At 43.3% G+C, this 21,815-nt stretch overlaps 1 protein-coding gene across 2 annotated transcripts in view; it reads left to right on the forward strand.

Moving 5' to 3' along the window:
* Positions 1-21,815, forward strand: part of SYT7 (synaptotagmin 7) — a 431,166-nt gene that overhangs the window by 276,206 nt on the left and 133,145 nt on the right. Inside the window, exon 6 of one of the 2 annotated variants that reach the window (XM_066583140.1) lies at positions 6,646-7,026. The exons of the other annotated variant lie outside the window; for it this stretch is intronic. Within the exon in view, the coding sequence (XP_066439237.1) occupies positions 6,646-7,026 (381 nt within the window). The remainder of the gene's footprint in view (positions 1-6,645; positions 7,027-21,815) is intronic. 2 annotated transcript variants of the gene reach the window in all.

Raw genomic sequence — 21,815 nt, forward strand, 5'->3', positions numbered from 1 at the left:
TGAACCTATGATTGGAGGGAGAGGTGGCCACAATTCTGGAAACAGACCAAGCCACTCTGTTCTGCTGTTTCCGTAACTCCCATTCACTGTGGACATGCCATAAATGTCTAAGGGCTCATTAACTTCAGCGTAGAAGGTTCCGTTGATTTGCGCTAGAAAACGGACCAAATAGCCCGGCAATCAGCGCTATTTCATCTTGTAAATTCTGGCAAACTGCTAGCCAGAAATCGAATGGACTCCATTATAGTCAACGGGGACCGCTCAGCCCAGTTCGGTTCCGTCCAGAGACGGAACCGTTTGGCCATTGGGATTCACTTTGTGAATCCGTGCTGCAGGTGTAAAACCACCTTTACCAGACCCGTTTTTTCTAATCCTGTGCACCCCTTTAACCCCTTAATGATTCAGCCTATTTTGGACCTAAGAACGTGCCAATTTTTTAAAATTTCATCTCCACTTTCAAAAGCCATAACTCTTTTATTCTTCTTCCATCGACATGGCCGAAAAAGGGCTTTTTCAGTTCGCGGTAAGTTGTAGCTTTCATTGATACCATTTTGGATACATATAATGTACTGTAAAACTTTTATAAATTTTTATTTTTTTTAGGGGGGGGGGAGGGAAACATTAATTCTGCCTTTTTTTGTACAGCTTCTCTCGTACGATATAAATGACATGATAACTTTATTTCTGGGGGTCGGCACCATTACAAAGATGCCAATATTATATTTTTTTAGGTATCGTAAAAATGTCATAGATGTGACAATGCCAGATGGATTTTTTTTAATGAATGTATCTTTAAACAAAAAATAGAAAAGTTTGAAAAAAGTGGGTTTTCCTTAATGCAACTATTTTTTTTTTCATATAGGACTTGAACTTGTAATCTCAATATCACTCAGATAATACAAAGTAGTACTTCTGTACATCACTACTAACGCCACGGTAGACCTGGACACTGCTGTATCCGGTTGCTATGGCAAGTCATCGGCCCTGTGCGATTTCATCATGGAGAGGCAATGCCTGCAAAGAGGGAGCGCCCTCTGGCTGTTAAGCTTGTACATGCCACAGTCAACATTGATCGCGGAATGTAATCATTTAACAGCCACTAATCAGTGTTCTGTTGCAGCAGGAAGCCAGCTATCAGTCATAGCCGGCTGCTGCTCCAAATCACACCATCTCGGCTTCCAAGCCTGCGCCATCCATATAATGTAAATATATGTGATTTCAAATAAATGCCTTCCCATCCAGGACATACATATACATCCTGCTTTGAGAAGGGGTTGAGGTGCCTGTCCACCATCTAACACCATGTTAATATTAGGTTGAAGAGATTTTCCAGCCATAAAAAAATGTATGACCTATCCTCAGGGTAAGTCATCAAGATCTGCTCTTCAAGGGTCCTACTCCCAGCACCACTGCCGATCAGCTGTTCAGTAGACTTCCATCACGGTTTACTTAGCAGGAAGCAGATAGCACAATACATTGTGCAGTGGCCTGGCATGGTATAGCAGGCACAGTTCACTGCCAATCAACTATTGATGACCTATAGACCCCTACATGAGTTGAGGCAGCATTCTTCTGCTACAGAGCTCCAAATTCAATTTCCAAAGCCTAGAGGGGTTGACAGTTGAGTGTTTGCCTATAGCATCATTTAAAGTAAATGAATCTGTATCGTAAATTTGTATTTGAAAAATGTTGAGCGGTTGCCAGTCGAGCAATTGCCTATAACATCATCAAAAATAAAAGTAGCAGTGACATGAATTTACATTTTCAGAACAATTGAGTGGTTGCCAGTTAAGCAGTTGCCTATAGCTGTAAGTAAAATATAACAACTTCTATTTTAGCTAATGCTATATAGGCAATTGCTTGGCTGTTAACCACTCAAGGTTTTGGAAATGCAAATCCATGTTACAACTATTTTTTTATTTATTTTAGATACTGCTGAGGGCAATAGCTTGACTGTCTCCACTGTCTCAAATTTTTAAAACCACTCAGTGTTTTAAAAATTTAATTTGGTGTTACAGCTACTAATATTTTAATTAATGCTATAGGCAATTGCTCGACCAGCAACCGTTCAATGATTTGGAAATGCAAAGTAGTGTTACAGCTACTTTTAAATGGCGTTTTCTGGGACATAAAAAAGTTTAAAAGTCTTAAAATAAACAAAACTTTAAGGCTGGGTTCACACAAGGCGGATTCCTGGTGGAAATCTCGCGGTTTGGCCGCAGCGAAAAACCACGAGATTTCCACCAGGAGAAGTGCTGCTTCAAAACCCGCGGCACTTAGCTGCGGGTTTTGAAGCGGCCTGTCCGCTTGCTCTTCTGCTGCGGCCGGCGCTCCCATAGAGGAGAGCGCGGCCGCAGCGGAAGAGGTAAAAAAATGAACATGCTGCGGCCGGGAATTGGCCGTCCTGTGTGGACTAGATTTCTGAGAAATCTCGTCCACATGGCTGGCTAATCCCGGGATTAGCGGCCGCAGGCGGATTTGCCGCGGCGAAATTCCGGACGGAATTTCCGCAGCAAATCCGCCCCGTGTGAACCCAGCCTAATACTCAACTATCGCAATGGATTGCCATGCAGCGCAGCAGGCCCAGTTGAATCAGGAAGAAGTGGTTGGTGGTCACGTGCCATTCATTGTGTAGTGAGACACCAACCAATCAGCAAGTTATTCCCTAGCCTGCATAACTTGTAGTCTTGGTACAACCCATTTAAGGTGATAAAACACAGTAATGAATAATTAACAAACCAGAAGAAATATTATACAATTAACAGCTTTGGACAATTCTGTTTTAGTAGTAAGATCCATTTTCTGTGCCGAAAACAATTGCCAGGGATAAAAAAAAATCAGTGTCCTCCTTTGCCCCGGTGCGGTCATCACTTAAGAGTAAAGTGGACATCTGGTAACCCAGTCCCAAGATATGGAGACGATGCTCTAGAGTGAATAACTTCTTTTTCCAATCAGTTCTTGTATCTTTCAAGTCTGTCTGCTGAGGTTGATTTGCAGTGTCTCACTGATTTGGAACCAATCTCACTGCCTCTTTTTTTTTTTTACCTCGAATTCTTGTAGACACTTCTTCAGCGTCACTGATTGAAATGAGCGCTTTTTATCGAATTGGCATTTTGATTTACACTTCCATCAAAGAGAGCTTTTAGTTTAAACGTGTTGTTGACATTTCTGGACAAGATCTGTTTAAAGTAATATTTCTTATTGAGACCTGTTGATATTAGGTACATTGAGAGAATTTACTGGATGGATTGACTTTAAGGCCTCATGTCCACGGGGAAAATCGGGCCCGCTACGGATTCTACATGTAGAATCTGCAGCGGGTCCCTCCTGCCCCGCGGACATGAGCGCTGAAAATAGGAATAAATAAGAATTTACCTATCCGTAGCGGGCGGCGAAGCTCTGCTCTTCCTCACAGCCGGATCTTCTTTTTCGGCCGGCGGATGAATTCCTTACGTCGGCGGCACGTCGCCGGCACGTCGTCGACGTGCCGCGCGCATGCGCCGGGCACATCCGCCGAGCCGAAGCAAGGGAGATGCGGCCGTGAGGAAGAGAAGAGCTTTCCGGTCCGCTGCGGGTGAGTAAATTCTTTAAATTCCTATTTTAGGTCTCCCGCGGATCCGGACGGCTTCCATAGGCTTCAATAGAAGCCCGCGGGAGCCGTCCCCGCGGGAGACCCGCACGAAAATGGAGCATGGTCCAGATTTTTTCATGCTCCATTTTTTTTAAAATCCCTTTTATTGACGATCCGCGGGTATTTATCTACCCGCGGGTGGTCAATGCATCCCTATGGGGTGCGGATCCGCGCGCGGGAGATCCGCTGCGGATTTTAAATCTCATTTTGCCCGTGGACATGAGCCCTAAGACTAGAGATGAGCGAGTATACTCGCTAAGGCAAACTACACGAGCGAGTAGCGCCTTATGCAAGTACCTGCCCGCTCGTCTCTAAAGATGTAGGTGCCGGCGGGGGAGAGCAGTGAGTTGCGGGAGTGAGCAGGGGGGAGCGGGTGGGAGAAAGTGAGAGAGAGATCTCCCCACGTTGCTCCCCGCTCTCTCCCGCCGCTCCCCGCCCCCCGCCGGCACCCAAATCTTTTGAGACGAGTGGGCAGGTACTCGCATAAGGCACTACTCGCTCTATTTAAGACTCCATCTAGAACTTTGGATGGTTATTTAATCCCTGATATAATAAAACATGAACATTTAAAGGTGTCCTTTGGCCACATGAATTCACATGATATGGCCTATGTGTCTTGTGGATAAGGGACCTATTTCTGGAAGAGTGTCTTCCACTTTGGAATATACAATGGCCATGATGGCCGTTAATTTGTAGAGATGTAATCTGACCTTTCAGTTGTCTATGGGGGTTCTGGAAACCCCTGGGCACACCAAAGGTCGAAGCCATTTATGCCATGATGTGTGGATGCACCATAAATTCGTTAGGGTAACTCCTTTAATGAACTTTTCATAAAACAAGAAAAAATTGGGCTCATGTTAATCATTGCACCTCCACATTGTACAACTTTCAATCACATAGAAAACATTTAGATATGTCAATGTCTGGGTAGTTATCTCTCCTCATATCATCTTATACTTTAAAACTAAAGCCACATAGGGTTGATACTGTATAACATATGTATCCGGCATGTTATCTGTAATATCTGAACTCCAGCCATATAACAGTTTTCATTGCATATGGTGCAGACAATTGTTTTATTCTCCTTCTGCCTATCCAGAAAACAGAGCAGCTTCCTACTTTAATGTTTGATTTTTGTTCCTATCCCAGAAGACTTTTGGTGTGAGATGAGTTTACAGAGTGGCTATAAAAAGCCTTCACTGACATCCCACTCACCACCTGCCAATGCGGCACACGTGCCTCGAAATGCACGGTGCACGGTGAGAATCAACATTTAACCTTTTGGTTGCTTGTCGCTGCGATTTCTTTTGGAAGGTTGGCTTTATTACAAGGGCTTGTCTTTTAAATCCTGGCCTTTCAGTCAATTATATAGATCTCATAGAGTTCTTTGTCCATCAGCTCTTAAATAGGACCTGTCATGTCATCTGATCAGATGTGTAGCCACAGCCCCGTTGACTATATCATACTTCTTCAAACTTTTGAACTCCCCTTCCCCGCGTCCCCTTCAGCACTTACATTCATTATAGTTGGCCCCTGGTTATTTGAATCGGTCAAGTGAGCAATCTCCTCATCTCAATGTCAATGGATGACATCAGTAAGTGGAGGAAACCTGATGTCATCCATTGGTAGTGAGCAGAGGTGATCGCCCACTTGACTAATTGCTGGAAGCCAAATCAAATGGACGTTGGTGCAAGGGACTGGGAGGGTACAAAGATAAGAAGAGGTGCTGTAGAGTCATAAGCTATGCAGCCGGCCCTGCTTATTGGAGGCCATCTTTAAAGAAAATCTCCAACCGGGTGTTGTTTTTAGGCAAGGGCACATTCCTCAAGACGGAGGTCTGTACTCTATTAATTAATTTCCTCGCATGCAATCACACTGTTGATTAATTGGCTGCATGAAGGACCGACTGGTGCACTGCCTTCATGGTGTGCCATTGATCCTAAATAGAGATGAGCGAGTAGTGCCTTAGTTGAGTATCTGCCCGCTCGTCTTTAAAGATTCGGGTGCCAGCGGCGGGGGAGAGCGTGGAGGAACGGAGGAGAGATCCCTCTCTCCCTCTTTCCCCCCCGCTTCCCCCTGCTCATCGCCGCAACTCACCTGTCACCCGCGCCGGCAGCCGAATCTTTAGAGACGAACGGGCAGATACTCGACTAAGGCACTACTCACTCGAGTAGTTAGCCTTAGCGAGTATGCTCGCTCATCTCTAATACTAAACCTTTGCTTCGGTATGGTAAAGCATTGGCAACCTTTATAGTAAATTATAAACCTATGTTAGAATTGTTCATATAAAACAAAGTTGCAAGTGTGTCTCAGCAATAAGTGAAAGGGGTAACGTCTCGAAAGACCATGGATAACGTATCGATAGGCCATGCTATGATTGATTGGTAGGGGACTGACCGTTGGGATCCACATCAGTCCTCCACCCATGTCTCCCATTTGTAAAGGAGCTCTACTAGGTAAATTCTTTAGTTATTTTTCCTTGTCGTGGTTTGGAGGGGGACTCGCAAGGTTTTGAAAAGTGTTGAGAGAAAGCCCCACGGCGAAAAGGATTCGGAAAAAATGTGCTAAATTTACGAATGAAGTATCTAATTGTATTGCACAAACTATTTGTGTACATGTCCCTTAGCTATGAGGTGACATAAGGAAGAGAAATGTTTCTCATGCCCAGTGAGTTGTCAAATTTATTATGCCACGGGCATTTTTTTGATAGATTTGGTGATTTTGCACAGTTTTCGGAGCTCATAAATTCATGCATCCTGCACGCTAGTTACTGTTATTAGCTTTGGGTCCATGAATGAAAACCTTCATTGCAACCTTGTTCGATAGACTGCAGAAGCATCTGAATTCTCCTAACTAAAGTACCCTATGTGTCAGGGTTATATCAGGCTACTCTTTCTGATTCTTACATATTGATCCTTAAGCTCTAAATTGGCTTCTATCGGGTATGTACTTTCCACACTGTATTGTCTATCCTTCACCTTTTCCTTTCTCTCTTCTTTTACACCTTGTCTAAGTTACGAAGACCCTTCTCTGTCAGCAGCCACTACTCTTGATCATATTCCCACTTCTGGGGGAGACCTAAAGTGTCAACGTCCTCGCACACTGCTTCGCCAGCAGAGCCTCCAGCAACCTCTCAGCCTCCACCAAAAGCACAATCACTGCCAGCCAACCACCAGCCAGAGTCTGGGGCAACTCCAGCTGCAACAACAACCGCCATCATCCAGCAGCAGTAACACCAGCAATTCCCGTAACCAACGCACAGGCCAGAACAAACCCCAAACCTCAGCCGGATCTAAGCACAGGTCAGCTGGCATCAGGAACAGAAACAACGCAGGTAGCTGGGACTATGTGGTTGGTCAGATCCGCAATCGTGGCCTGGATATGAAATCTTTCCTGTAAGTCACTGTCCATTTCTTTAGACTATTCATTGTTTTCTGAAATTCTTTCCTTGTTTCCTTTCTATTTCCTCCATTGTTAAAAGACAGATAAGTTACAGTCATAGGATATAGAGAAACTGGAAATACTAACCATGAATATATTTCATTGCCCTGTATGGAACAGATGTATCAGATGATGTCTTGCAGGTGAAAATGTCTTGAAGGAGGATTATTTGGTTATATATGAAGCAGGGCCATAGGAAGTCATGACATGACATGATGAGTACCCAACTGTAGGACTACTGCTCACTTATGGCTCTTAGCCAAGGGTGCACCATCCATGAGGCATGGTGAGATGTTTTGCCTCAGGCAGCAGGAGACAACATTTTGCATATACAAATAAACAGTCCATAGGTATGCAATTTCCCTATTAGGAAACTATAAGCCCCTCTGTTATTACCTTACCTGCAGGGACCACCACCAAGTTCCAGACTCCTAGTAAGGAGATTTATAAGCCAGGATCTCCAGCCAAGACTGATTTTTTTTTAGCTGTTGCTGCAGATTGACCTTTTTGAAATAAAGGATTATTAGCACTAATACCCTGAATGGGATATTTGCCATATTGTCTCTTTGCTAAGCTATAGTGATAGAATCTGTTAGTAGGCATAAGTCTTATTTGGCCAGCAGGTTCATGTTACTCCAGACTAAGAACCTGAGTCTAGAAGTAACCCTCTTAACTCTTTCTCAATGCATTATTTATTTCTAACATTATAGATATTTAATTTTTTTAAATACGATCTTCCCCTGGTGTTGTTTGTATAGATGGTGCCACAGGTTATGTTTGTGTGCTTTATCACAGCTACAAGTTAAACGAGTTGTACAAAATTGACTTCTATCACCCATCTATAGAATACAGTAGGTGATAAAGCCTGATTGGTGGGGGTCTCACTGCTGAGACTCACACTGATCTCTAGAATGGGGGTCTCATGTCGCTGTCTCCTCACTGTGGGCTCATTGCAAGCCCCGAAGTGATGTGGTACAACAGAGCTGTCATTAAATCCTTTCCTTTTTAACGATAATGAGATGACTCTGCTGACTCTTTCCCAGTCTAGACCGCAAAGCTAAAAGTAAGCTGCAGAAAACAGGATGTGTCAAATTATTGTATGTACTTCAGTAATCTGACCATAGATTAATTTATAATTACTGTCAGCCATTTAGTCTTTCACGACCCTCGGCAACCGATATACGGTGTCCTTGTCTGCAGGGGGAAAGGATGGAAGAGCCAGGAGCAGGAACTGAGCTCCTGCCCCTTCCCCGCCACTTGCCACTATTTGCAATAGGAGGGGGCAAGGCAGGGGCGGAGCTAAGTCCCGGCACTTAGCCCCGCCTCTGTCCCACCCCTCCCATTGCAAATAGTGGCGAGGGGCGGGGAAGGGGCGGGAGCTCAGTTCCTGCTCCTGGCTCTTCCATCCTCCCCTCCCCCCTGCAGACAAGGACACCGTATATCGGCTCGGCGTGAAACCGAGCCGATATACGGTTGCCTGAATCCACCCTAAAGGTGAGCTCGCTCCATGTTTTTCGGTTTTGCATAGAACATTCCTGACCATAGTACAGCAATATTTCAGATTTCTTGATGTGGTCAATAGTCATGCAAAAAATAAAGGAAAAACACAGATAGGTCAAAGTTTAATTTGACACTTAATCCATTAAATAAGCCGCGTCACAGAAAGTTTTCTTGCCATATAAATAGTATTTGAACGGCTTTTGTTGTGTTAAATGGGTTATTCCACTTCTAGCTATTTTGCGCCAGAAACAATCCCGTACATTGCGCAATGGCCCTGGTTGGCCCTATTGAATTGAAAGGGACCCAGCCTGCAATACCAACCCTGGCCACTGCATAATGTATGGAGCTCTTTGCTTCCTGCAGCAAACAAAAGTTGGACAACTCTTTCAAAATAAGATAACTTGTTGCTGCAAGCTATCAGCCTTGGGTTACATTTTACCAAATAGAATAAAAAAACGAATTAAAATAATACATATCTTTTTGATGATACTGTCTCTTTAAGTTCTCTGTCAACCAGAGGGTAAAACAGTAAATACAGGCAGGCCTGCAAACATCATGTAAAACAAAAATTTGCTTTGGAAAACCAAATTACACAAATCGATTTAACACTAGTCGTCAGCTTGTTGACTGCTACACATATACATTATCTATAATTACATATCTCAGATCATTTCTGATCTTGCAGCTTATTCATCAGTTACGGTAGCATTTTTAAAGAAGACCCTTCCCATTCAGCTTTAATAATGTTTTACATCGGATTCAGAGGGAATCCACCCAGCTATTCATCGAAATTGAAGTAGCGCTCTCCTCGTCTTCTACACAAACTGCAATTATCATTACAAATATTGTACTTTTAGGTATAATTAGATATACAAAGCAGGTAACTACCCTCATTTCTACACTGTGAAGATAAAACAAATTAACATTTTTCATTAAATTCATCATGTTGCAGATGGTTGTCTCTCTCTAGGCACAGCTTATAATGCTGTACAGAACATTCAGAGGATTTCTAGGCTCAGGAGAAAAAAGTTGCACATTGTTTTCAATTGCCCAAACTAAGTCATTTGGCATGTAGTACCCACAATGTTACTCTGCATTCTCCTGAGCTAAGGGATTCTACTGTAGTTCTATTAAACAAAGGGGAATGTGTCAAACATTGTACAATTAACAGCAGTGATTAGACACTGAAATAATATTTAGGCATAGAACTCGCTTCGGGATTGGACCGTGCTTGAGCCGCATGGCGCAACTTTTTGATTCAACTCACATAATGTTTCTTCTTTCATATTTCAATGACAGGGCGTATTTATAAGGGGTGCAGATATAGCAGTCACACCAGGGACTTGGTGTCTAAGGGTCTTCTGCCAGATAAGAGGCACCAATATTGTAAATGGTACAGCGGGATATCCATAGGACATATTCAGAATATGCATATGATGGTGAGGGACTTAGCTGGCGTAAGCAGGGGCCTTCCTAGGTGGCCTGCCCGCTAACGGCCATCGCTTCTCATATAAATCCCCACGGGACATTCGCGGTCACGGAGGGCAGCAAGAAAACCCCCAAATCCGAGGAAAGTGGGTGGAATGAAGATCAGGGAGAGAGGAAGAGAAAATTCCTTTGCACTCATAGGGATTTTTTGGAAGGAGGATGGTAAATGTTTAGCACCTATGGAAAGGAAGGAGTTAGGGAAAAATGGACTCCTTCCTAGTGACTCAGTGGTCCAAGAGGAGATAGAACTGGTAGTCTGCAAAAAGTATTTAAAAGGAGTAATATCCTATACAACGCGTTTCAGCGCTCTCTGGTGCCCTTTTCAAGATACTTGCTAACAATAGTTGGCAGCAGGGGCGTAGGTAAAGGCTCATGGGCCTGGGTGCAAAAGTTTATCTTGGGGCCCTCCAACTTCTCTTAACCCCTTATTGCAGAGGCGTAACTTGAATCCCCTGGGCCCCAATGCAAAACTTGTAACAGGGCCCCCAACTATAATGCTTTATTTATAGTACTGGGCTCCCTATATGGAGAGGAGCGACCTTATGGGCCTCCTAAGGGTCCTGGGTCCGGGTGCAATCGCATCCTCTGCGCCCCCTATAGTTACGCCAGTGGTTGGCTGGTCCTGCCAAAATTGATGGACTACACCAATTTTTCTCTTATGTGTATAAGAAGCTTAACAGCTCCTATGATTCCGTTTACAATGTTATGGCTCCCTCCATATTTATGTTTTTTTTTGTTACTGCACAGAACAATGTCCTCTGCATCCCAGCCTGCAAATGAATAATTGTGTTTCTACTTTGCTGTGTTACCAGACAGGGCTTGCCGTCTGCACTTAAGGTTACAAAAAGAGGCACAAAACGTGTTTTATACTTTAATCTCATCAATTAACAGAGACTTCTACATGAAAGAGAACAATTAGTGTGTTGGCCAGAAGAGAAAGCATCAGGAACAGAGAGATCTGTTGTCCCTCCGAGCGCAGCTTCCTTTATCCATTCTGTACATTAAAGGGGCACAGTCACTTCTAAAGGGAAAACATACATTTCATTTATCCGCCATCTGCATCCTCTCCTTTTAACATTAGACAGCCTATCACGAAGAGAGGCGGCGAATAAAACGAGCTATTACTAAGTCCCCGTGCCATGAAGCTGAATGTCATGCCATTCATTAGCAATTAAATGGTTAAGAGGACCTCTGAGCATCCTGCTCTTGTTAGTTCCTATTTCCATGGTTGGCACTCTGTATTTGGTGGTACTTCATGATTTCATGTTGTTGTAATTGCCATAACCGGCAGCACTTTGTTGACAGAAGCATAATAGAGATGTAATTGATAACTTCTCCACATAGCTCCATGTGATACTACTGTGAGCATGGACATCATTGAATTTGCTAGATGGATAGCTCATAGCATATGGATCCAGAGAAGTTAATGGTGTTTCAATGGGCATCCCCAAGGGGGGGCTCTCAATCTCTTTAGCTCATGCAATGTGTTCACACATTTGATTGAAGGAAGACAATGCCAGGAGACTCCTCTTTATTTCACTTCAAAGTGTGATCATGTGACAGAGACGTAGAAGGTGCGAAGACCATGGTGGTGGTGTGGTCTCTACTAATAGCCAGATTAAGGCTGCCTACAGTACTGAGCAGTCAATTAATGATGTCAATGTCCCCACGCAGTAAATCTGGTGGTGTGCCGCAATATTTTTAGATCATACCCCTTTTGCACTAAGCCATGCCCTTGTATCCCCTTGCAGTAATAGTGCTTGTTAGTTACCACTCATAGTAATAGTGGCTTTTAGTAATCTCTTCACAGTAATAGTGTATCTCTAAATAAGTCAAATAGCAGCCCTACATAGTGATCAATAGTCATTCTCTCTCCCTTTTCTTCTCTATCCGGGCCCAAACCATCACAATGACTTCTCCCCACCACAAATTGTCTCTGCAGAATTTAACAAACAGAAATCTTTGGCTCCTTGTTTTTCCATCGCCCTCCCTATATTTTCCACATCTCTACACAATCCATAGTGCCCAGATAGTAGTTAGACCCCCACACAGTAAGTGCTACTTTTAGTCCACTCCACAAAGAAAAGGTGCCTTATTTTCTTTCCTATCAGTCATAAAGCTGCACTTTCTGCCTCATAGTAATGCCTCTTCTCTGCCCCCATAAGTAATAATACCCTCTTTTTTGACCCCATAAGCAACAATGTCCCCTTTTCTGCCCCTATGAGTAACAACGCCCCCTTGTCTGCCCTCACAAGTAATAATGCCCACTTCTGCCTTCCTAAAAATAATAATGCCCCTTTACTGGCTCACAAAATTAAGTATGCCACCTTTTCTTTCTCTTTATTCAAAAATCCAGACAGACATAGAGGAACAAGAAGCATGTGCTGTCTTAAGGCCCTTGTACTTTAGTGATCTAAATCCCTGCTCTTTCTATGTTTGGGAGTCCAGTGGGTGGTCCTAATTAGTGACTGACAGCCTTTCTTTCATGAGTGTGTACCATCAGTTCCCAACCAATGGCTTGGGTGCCACTGTGGCTCTGCTACAATCCATCCTAATGTAAGCCAATGCAGTCAGTTTGCCACCCATAAGTTGCTATGACTGCAACTTGAGTAATTAGAAGAAATCCATCAGATTTGGATTTCTTCTGATTCTTGGTTCACGTTTTTGCCAGCTTTTGAGTCACTATGCAACATCGCTTTACATTAGGATGGGTTGTAGCAGGGCCATGGTACAATCTTTGGCCAGGCAACATGTGTCATAGTCAAGATCATCATGCACTGCTAGCCTGAAAATGTATCTCCTCCATTTTTGAGTAAATCATGGCCCCTGATTATCACTGAAATTTGATTGCGGCTTACAAGGTAGAAAAGGTCGAGGACCTTTGGTGTATATAGAGATATCTGTCAATCACCAAGTAGGACCGCCCACTGGACTCCCAAACTTAGAAATAGCAGGGAATTAAATGAATAAAATTCAAGTTATACTGAATCTTTTCCCCCAAATCATACATCAATCCGATCAGCTCCTCCTGCTTTACACCAGGCTGCACACTGATGGGACTGTGCATTCAACATGACAAGTTCCCTTTAAATTTCAACTGTGGATGGACCTAAATTTAGTTGGGTCCTCTTAATGCTGGTAATTATTTTTAAGGTTTAACTCATGGAACGGCAATTCTTTTCAAAGTGGACTTTCCTTGTACTTTTATATTCAAAACTTATGGCACATTGCAATGAAAGTTTTCCTAGCCATGGAGGGGTTACAGTGTCATTCAGCTTCCTTGCCATTAGCGATACATATTCATAAAAGCAGAACAGCAGGACTCAGGCCCAGGATGAGCCACAGAAATGTTTTTCAAGTCCCAGCTCTTGTGCACATGCATAAATAGGAGAAATCAGGCTATGGCCTCCTGTGTGGATAACTCAAAATAAAACAACCAGATGCCCAACAACACTCAAGGGACATGTAACCATGAGAGAATGGCATATCCTTGATTAGGGAATGCTGCAATGTGGCTCTTAAGCCATATTTAAATACACTGCTGCTTGCACAATGGAAAAATCACAACTTAGTAAATACAACTAATTTGTAGTAACTTTCCTTCTAGGCTCTTAGGAATTCTCACCAATATCTTACCATGGAGGATTATATGAAGAGTATGTTAGGTGACTTAAAGGGCTCATGGACTCATATTACAACTCTGTACAACCTTGCTGTGCAGCCCTCATAGATGTGTATGGGTCACTACTGTATTTCCATGTACCACCAGTTTTATACAGGTCATAAAACTCATCAGACATCATATAATGGCATTGCTGCTAGGGTAAAATAACTCCAATATGGACTCCCATATGAAGTACCATGCAGTGGCAAATATTGTGCATATAGCTCTGCACAGCTACAGAAACTCCATGTGCTTCCATACAGCACCAGTGCAAGCTCGTTTGGCCAACAACGACACCTATCTTGGCCGACAACCCTGTACACAAGAATGCTCGGCTTGGCCAAGGATATACATGTTCTAAATGTAGACAGGGAAGAAAGTAGCTGACAAACTCTTCAGGTAACAGCTTATCTCCCTGAGGACAAAAGGATTGGACAGTTGAAATCCTACTGCCTGATCCTTATCTCCCCAGATATCTTCCATCAGGAAAGAGTTAGAAGGCTTCCATAAACATTAGATGCTTAATCAGACCTGCCCACATCAACAGGTTTGGCCCATCTACATCTAATGTGTATGGCCACTTGAACTGTAGAGGCTATAAAAATAAGAAATACTTAAAGCGACCGTTTAGTTTCAGGCCACATTTCTGTCCCGGGACCAAAGAGTAGGGTATATTCATCTGCTGTTGTTCTTCTCTACCAATATCCCTCTAATCTGCTGGTTTGGGATCCTGTTTTCAGCTGTCCAAGATGGCAGTTGCAATTTTCTAGCCACTCAATGCACACTGTGCACTGCTCTCTGATTGGTAAGCATTAATCACGTGAACAGTCCTGGCCAATCAGAGAGCGGGTATAGTGCATTGGTAGTCTAGCACTACCAATACACTGATGGGATTAAGTAGTTTGAAGATTACATTGGTCATCTTGGATGGCTGGAAATGGGACTCAGAACTGGCAGATTGGAGGAACATCGGTACAGGAGATTAGCAAATAGTAGAATTGCTCCCTTCGGTCCCAGGATAAGACTTTGTCCCAAAACCAGTGGGTTGCTTTAAAGGACAGCTCCATTTTCCAAAGCTAAAGCTAGTTTTATATTATCAATTGATTGAAAAGTTGAAACCAGTTTCGAACTAATCTAAATCCCATCTGGTTGCTGGCTGCCTGTGAACTCAATCAATGTTTAAGACCAGCCATGGTTTTTCATTACAGTCTTTTTGGATGCAAACATTTCCTCTTGTTTGGAAAATCGTATGCATTTAAAAATCTTGTTTCACATGGACAAATTCAATAATGAAAGGGCTGTAAAATCATCAGGAAAGCACTAATTAACATTTCCACGCCTGGTAGTTACCATTACGGAGCCCGTGAAGACCAGAGAAGTAGGTCCTCTTGAGAGCCATAGCTGTCAATCACCATAAAACTTCATGACTTGGCACCCTAACCTGTGGAAATTGCAGGTTCCTGCTTGTTTATCTATTGCTTACTTATGAATTACCTTCATTCCGCTTATTATAGTCACCCATCCAGTCCTGGAAAAGTATAGCTGGCAACCAGTCCCAGGTCTGGCAGCACTGATTTTATACATGCAATATCTCATGTGGAAAACCTGCTCATTCAAGTGAATCAACCAGATGTTGTTATGTGAATCAAAGGGCAAGGAAAGAAAGCAACAAATATTATATTCTACATATTTTTAGTCTGTAATCTGCACACCTGGCAGTGCTCTTAATATTTTGCAAAAATACTGTATGAAAGGGGTTGTCTGGGAATTTTACTTTTGATGACCTATACTTTGGCGGGGGTCAGGGTCAGGCCAATCAGCTGATCCCTGGGCCAGCTGTCAGTATGGACAATGCTGAAAGCAAATAGTGCTGTCTGTATTGCAGCAGCTCAGTTGGTACCGTAGGCACAGCTCCCACTGAATTCAATGGGAGCTGTGCCTTTAGCACCAAACCAGGCCACAGCGGTGCTGGGAATGAGCTGATGGTTGAGGATTCGAAGCAGCAGAGCCCAAATCAACTATTGATGGATAGGCCATCAAGAGTAAAAGTCCTGGACAAATCCTTTAAGTATTGGGTTAGTTTTAGGTTTTGTTCACATCTACGTCAGTGTCTCAGTTCAGAGTCTTCACTGCAGAATCTGTCATATTTGAGGTCTATTGACGGATAACTCAATGCAACCCGACAGACCCCACTGTAGCTCAGTGGTGTCCATCGAGTGCCATCATAGACAGATTGCTGTGGCTTCTGTTATAAACAGAAGTCAAATCACAGATAAAAATAGAGCATTTCTTAATTTCCCCCCCTCGTTAGGTGATGAGGAGAGTAATGTTTTCAACATCTTGTAGACTAACTCATTTGACCTTCAATGGTTTAGTCTTTTTTAGAGCTTATGCACCAAGGCATCATGTAGTCATAAAGATATTAATCAGGAGAGGAGCATACACAAAAACATATCATATATGTGATATGCAAAACCATCGTTTTGGAACGTTGTTTCACATGTAGGTTTTTATGGCAATTTTGATGCCCTTTTTGAACCAAAGTCAGAAGTGGATCCAGTAGGAAGTAGAAGTAAAAGTCCTTCTACTATATTTCCCATTCTTTTAAATCTACTTCTCTCTTTAACTCAAAAAGCTGCCACAAAAACTGTGAAATGTATCATTTTTAGATAAATGGGGAGGTGGAACAAAGCCTCTACAGCACCACCTATTAAAAGGCAGCATTTGCAGGAAAGTCAATGTCAGACTTTTTTGACTTGCAGGAATGCTGCCTTCTAATAGGTGGCGCTGTAGACGTGTTGTTTAAAGGGGTTGTCCCGCGAAAGCATGTGGGGTTATACACTTCTGTATGGCCATATTAATGCACTTTGTAATATACATTGTGCATTAATTATGAGCCATACAGAAGTTATTCACTTACCTGTTCCGTTGCTGGCGTCCTCGTCTCCATGGTGCCGTCTAATTTCAGCGTCTAATCTCCCAATTAGACGCGCTTGCGCAGTCCGGTCTTCTCCCTTCTGAATGGGGCCGCTCGTGCCGGAGAGCTGCTCCTCGTAGCTCTGCCCCGTCACGTGTGCCGATTCCAGCCAATCAGGAGGCTGGAATCGGCAATGGAACGCACAGAGCCCACGGTGCACCATGGGAGAAGACCTGCGGTCCACCGTGGGTGAAGATCCCAGGGGCCATCTTCGCAAGGTAAGTAAGAAGTCACCGGAGCGCGGGGATTCGGGTAAGTACTATCCGGGGTTTTTTTTAAACCCCTGCATCGGGTTTGTCTCGCGCCGAACGGGGGGGCTATTGAAAAAAAAAAAAACCCGTTTCGGCGCGGGACAACCTCTTTAATCTTTTATTTGCATAAATTTCCCAGAGGAGCATGCATGGCCTTATAATGCCCCTCACATGTTCTAGGTGCACCCCCAAGGAGAAATTATAACCTTCCTGACCCCCATTCTTAGATAATAATGAAGTAATGCTATCATAGTGGAATTTCCTTCTAAAGTCTTATTCGTATCACTGCATGCACATTGTGGTTGTGCTTCAGTTTAGAAGCAGAGTAATGAAAGGGATGACAATGCCAGAACCCTCATATGCTGTGCACCAACAACTCCTGACCTACCACATTGACTATAATGGGGATCCGTCATTTTATCAGAAAAAAACAGGACAGTATGAGACGCAGATGTGAATGAGGCCTAATGAGCAAGGAAAATTAAAAATGTTCAATTAGTGTTCCATTGGAGCAGATTTCCATAGGCTGGACCTGAATAAACATAAGGCTGTTACCTATTATCAGGACATGGACTATACTTAAAAATATTGAATATTGAATCAGCTCACCTCGTGATGTTGCTTAGAGGCCAGAACAATATCTCGGAGTATGCTGCAATAACCAAAAACAAGGACCTCCAAATAATCCATAGTGTACTGACAGCAAAGCTTGACAATGGAGATGCGCTCACCAAGAAAAAATACTAAGATCTTCACAACAGCTTGAAATAGCATATGTCATTTATTGTAAAAAACAAAATGAAATCAAGTCCATAGAGATGTGTTTCGCAGCTGAAAACCCCTTCCTCAGTCAAAGACACATGATTGATCTACGATTGAGGGCTCAGTCATACGGGCGCATCCGGGCGCTGATGCGCCCGTCTTCCTGCAGGATAAGACGGCCGCACTGCAGGTGCGGAGAAAGAACACATGACCGGCTCCATTGCCGGTCATGTGTTCTTTCTTCCGGCGCTGCGGAAAGTTGTCCACACCTGCAGTGCGGCCGTCTTCTTCGGCGCCCGGATGCGCCCATGTGACTGAGCCCTGAGAAGGGGGCTTTCCACTCTGAAACACATTTCTATTGAATTTCTTTAGCCCCTTAAGGACCAGGCTCTTTTGTACCTTGACCAGACACTTTTTAGGGATTTTACCCATGTGGTGGTTTTACTGCCCTTTTTTTTTCCCTTCAGCTACCAAAATTATTTTTACAGATTTTTTTTCCAGTTTTTTAGTTTTATTGGGGGTAAAAAGCTAAAAAAAATATTTTTTAACATTGAGGCCTCGGTCACAGGGGCGATTTTCCGTGCGATCTGCGGATGCGATTGCAATCTGCGATGTTAAAGAATCATTGCTTTGCAATGGTATCGGACACATGAGCGTTTTTTATGCGCTCGTCCGATAAATTATAGAACAGAAATCACAGATCGCACCTATATGCGATCTGCGATTCCTGTTCTCTTCTCTATATGCGCCTAATGGAGCCGGCGGCAGCAGCGCCGACCCCATTGAGAACATATACTAGACAAATCATTCTCCTCTGCCACAGCTGTGGCAGAGAAGAATGATGTTTGCCCATTGAATTCAATGGAGCCGGCAATACAGCCAGCTGCATTGAAAGCAATGGGCTGCCGGCGATCGCACGATGAATTTTCGGGAAGGGCTTAAAAATATAAGCCCTTCCCTGAAATTCATCCAGAAATGTGTAAAAAGTAAAAAAAAAAATATACTCACCTTGTCCCGGCAGACGGAGTTCAGCCACGGCCAGCCGGCAGTTCTCCTGAACTGCTATGAGTAGTATTCAGCATCTGGGGATTTAAAATCCCCGCCTGCTGAATGAGCTGCCTCTGATTGAGTGAGTGAGTGAGTGATTGAGTGAGTGAGAACTGCCTCTGATTGGTGAGGGCTGTGACCAATCAGAGGCAGCTCATTCAGCAGGCGGGGATTTTAAATCCCCGGATGCTGAATACTACTCATAGCAGTTCAGGAGAACTGCCGGCTGGCCGTGGCTGAACTCCATCTGCCGGGACAAGGTGAGTATATATTTTTTTTACTTTTTACACATTTCTGGATGAATTTCAGGGAAGGGCTTATATTTTTAAGCCCTTCCCGAAAATTCATCGTGAGATCGCCCACAGCTCATTGCTTTCAATGGAGCCGGCTGTATTGCCGGCTCCATTGAATTCAACGCGCTGGACAGAACTGAACTGCTCTGGCCCGTTTCTAATGAAACGCAGCTAGGAGCAGTTTTTTCGGGTTATTTTTCGGCCCCAGTCACGCGATTTGCGGATGCGCATCCGTCATGCGATCCGCAAATCGCGGGAAAAAACGCCCGTGTGACCGAGGCCTAATAATTGTTTTTTTAATTAGTATATTTTGTTTCGGACTTTTTGATATATAACATGTATGATTTGGTTTTGGTTGGAGTCGGCTTTGGGTCATTTTCTTTTTTATGTATATTTTTTTATTTTATTCTGTAATTTCTTCTTACTTATTTTTGTAACTATTTTTTGACGGTGACATGACCGCCGGCTTACGTAGTTGAAGAAACACTTCAATTATCACTTTTTAGTACATAGAGAAGGCAGAAATAGTTAAAAACTGCTTGTCCCTTCTCCTCTGGGTCCTCAGCTGTGACCAACAGCTGACAACCCGACCTGCTCCTGCTTGATTGCAGGAGCAGAGGCTTTAATCCTGTGCCATATTTTTGTGATTAGGCGGGATTAATGCCCAGGACCAAACGCCGTAAATTTACAGGTTTCATCAAGCTTCGATTTACTATACTTGGCACAATTAGATGGTCTATGCACTGCCACCAATCCTTATACTAGATTAGAATACGGCTGTGAAATGGTCAACATTTTGCATTTAACAGCTTGACTATTTCCATGTGTTTTGTTCTCTTTCCCCCTGAGATAGCATATTGCTAAAAATATACATTTTTTTCATACAACTGTCTTAAAATAGCTACGGATGATCTAGTACAATGCTCTGCTTTTCCTAGGGTCTGCTGACTATTGCTGCCTCTTCTGGCAGGAGAACAATAAACATGACACGCTTTTATGTGATTCCTGTAGCCGGCAACATCTTCCGTCTCATCATTCATATTCCAAAGGGGTTAATGCAGGAGTGGCTCCATCATGTCTCGTTCGCTCTACAGCAAGCGAGCTGCGGCCTTATGTCTGACTAATCGGAGGAATCATATTTCAAGCTCTGTACTGTTCGATCACGAGGTTAATTAATCCTTTCTTGTAGTAGATTAAAATAACGGCGCCTCGCACCGTGTCAATAGGAGGGGCCCAACATAAACCCATGCCCTATGACCGTCACAATCCATTTATACAGTTATTGTGTACCAGGGCAAGCAGCTTGTCTCAGGCAACTTTGCTGCTGCTGCTTTCTACGTTCTTGCTGTGGTTTTAGGATGTTGAATAAGGAGATACGGAGCCCCATCCGTACTGACTGTTCATATATCTCCATAATCTTAACATAGGGGACCAATGTGTTGATTCGCTAGGCCAAACAATTGGTGAAAACATTGCTTTAATTATGTAATATGCAATTATTTATGCAGAAAAAGCAGCGTTCGGAGCTGTTATACGGCCCCCTATGAATTTACATATACAATCAAAGAAAAATGACTTGTATTTAATGTATCACATTTTCAGTCCCTCAGTTTGTTTCATTGTGACTTTTTTGAAGAAACATGCCGACAAAAAGTAACATTTGTTTCTATCCATTTCCAATGGTGTCAACCGTTGGTAGAAGAACCAGATCATGACGAACCCTATCCACCATAGTGATCGTGGCAAAATCAATGAAGGCATCGGTTTCTGTCCTGTAGACATGAATAAGATCCATCAACAAATCCTTTAAGATCCATTTTGATTTAGAACAAAAAACGTATAATTGATATAATGTGTGACTCTTGTAGCTTCGGGATATGTAACAAGCAAGAGAGAGGGGAAAAGTTGTGAGTAGGACAGATTTTAATTTATGTTTTCTGTTCCGAGAGGAAGGCTTCAGGGGGACGTTAGGTAGCAAACAGTGGTAGGTTTTACTCCACAAAGCAATCAACCAGATTATAATTGCATGGCTAATCATAGGCTTGGGAAGGGTATCGTTTCTCCTTGTCGAGATCATCTAGAGGGTGTGAGGAGACTGATAAGACCATGCATGCCCCTCTGGAAAATGTAGTATTCAATTGGAAGATGGTACAATGCCGTGTACAATTATCCAGAGAAGCATGGATGGTCTTATAAGTCTCCTCACACCTTCTAGGTGCTCTCGATATGGAGAAACTATACCCCCATAGCCTCTCACTCAACAAACCTACTGTACACTGATGAGGGGTAAAAACCCTAAAACAGTCTGTCTGAACATGATTATCTTTTCCTGCAGGAGAAGACTTAGGCTTAGGCTCCTATTCCGAGTAATGCCAGAAGACCTGTTAGAAGGTCTGACATTGACCTGTAGAAATGCTGCCTTTCGATAGGTTGTGCTGCAGATCATTGTAATATCTTCCAATTTGCATATTTCCAAGAGGAGCACGCGTGACCTTATAAGTCTCCTCAAACCTTCTAGATCTCTTCAAATACAAACCATACCCTTCCCAACAGACATCGTAGACTTTTACCCTGCACTCTCATGAGGAACCAGCTGTCTGGACATGGTTACCTTTTCCTTCTGGAGAAGAATCTGGCTTTGGCCAGTCATGTTACAAGACATGGTGAAAGGTCTGATAATGACTAATAGGGAAGCTGCCTTCCAATAGGTGGTGCTGCAGAGGCATTGTACTATCTTCCAATTTACATAAGCATAGGTTGG

This window comes from Eleutherodactylus coqui, chromosome 11, assembly GCF_035609145.1.
Source record: "Eleutherodactylus coqui strain aEleCoq1 chromosome 11, aEleCoq1.hap1, whole genome shotgun sequence".
In the NCBI taxonomy this organism is placed as follows: Eukaryota; Metazoa; Chordata; class Amphibia; order Anura; family Eleutherodactylidae; genus Eleutherodactylus; species Eleutherodactylus coqui.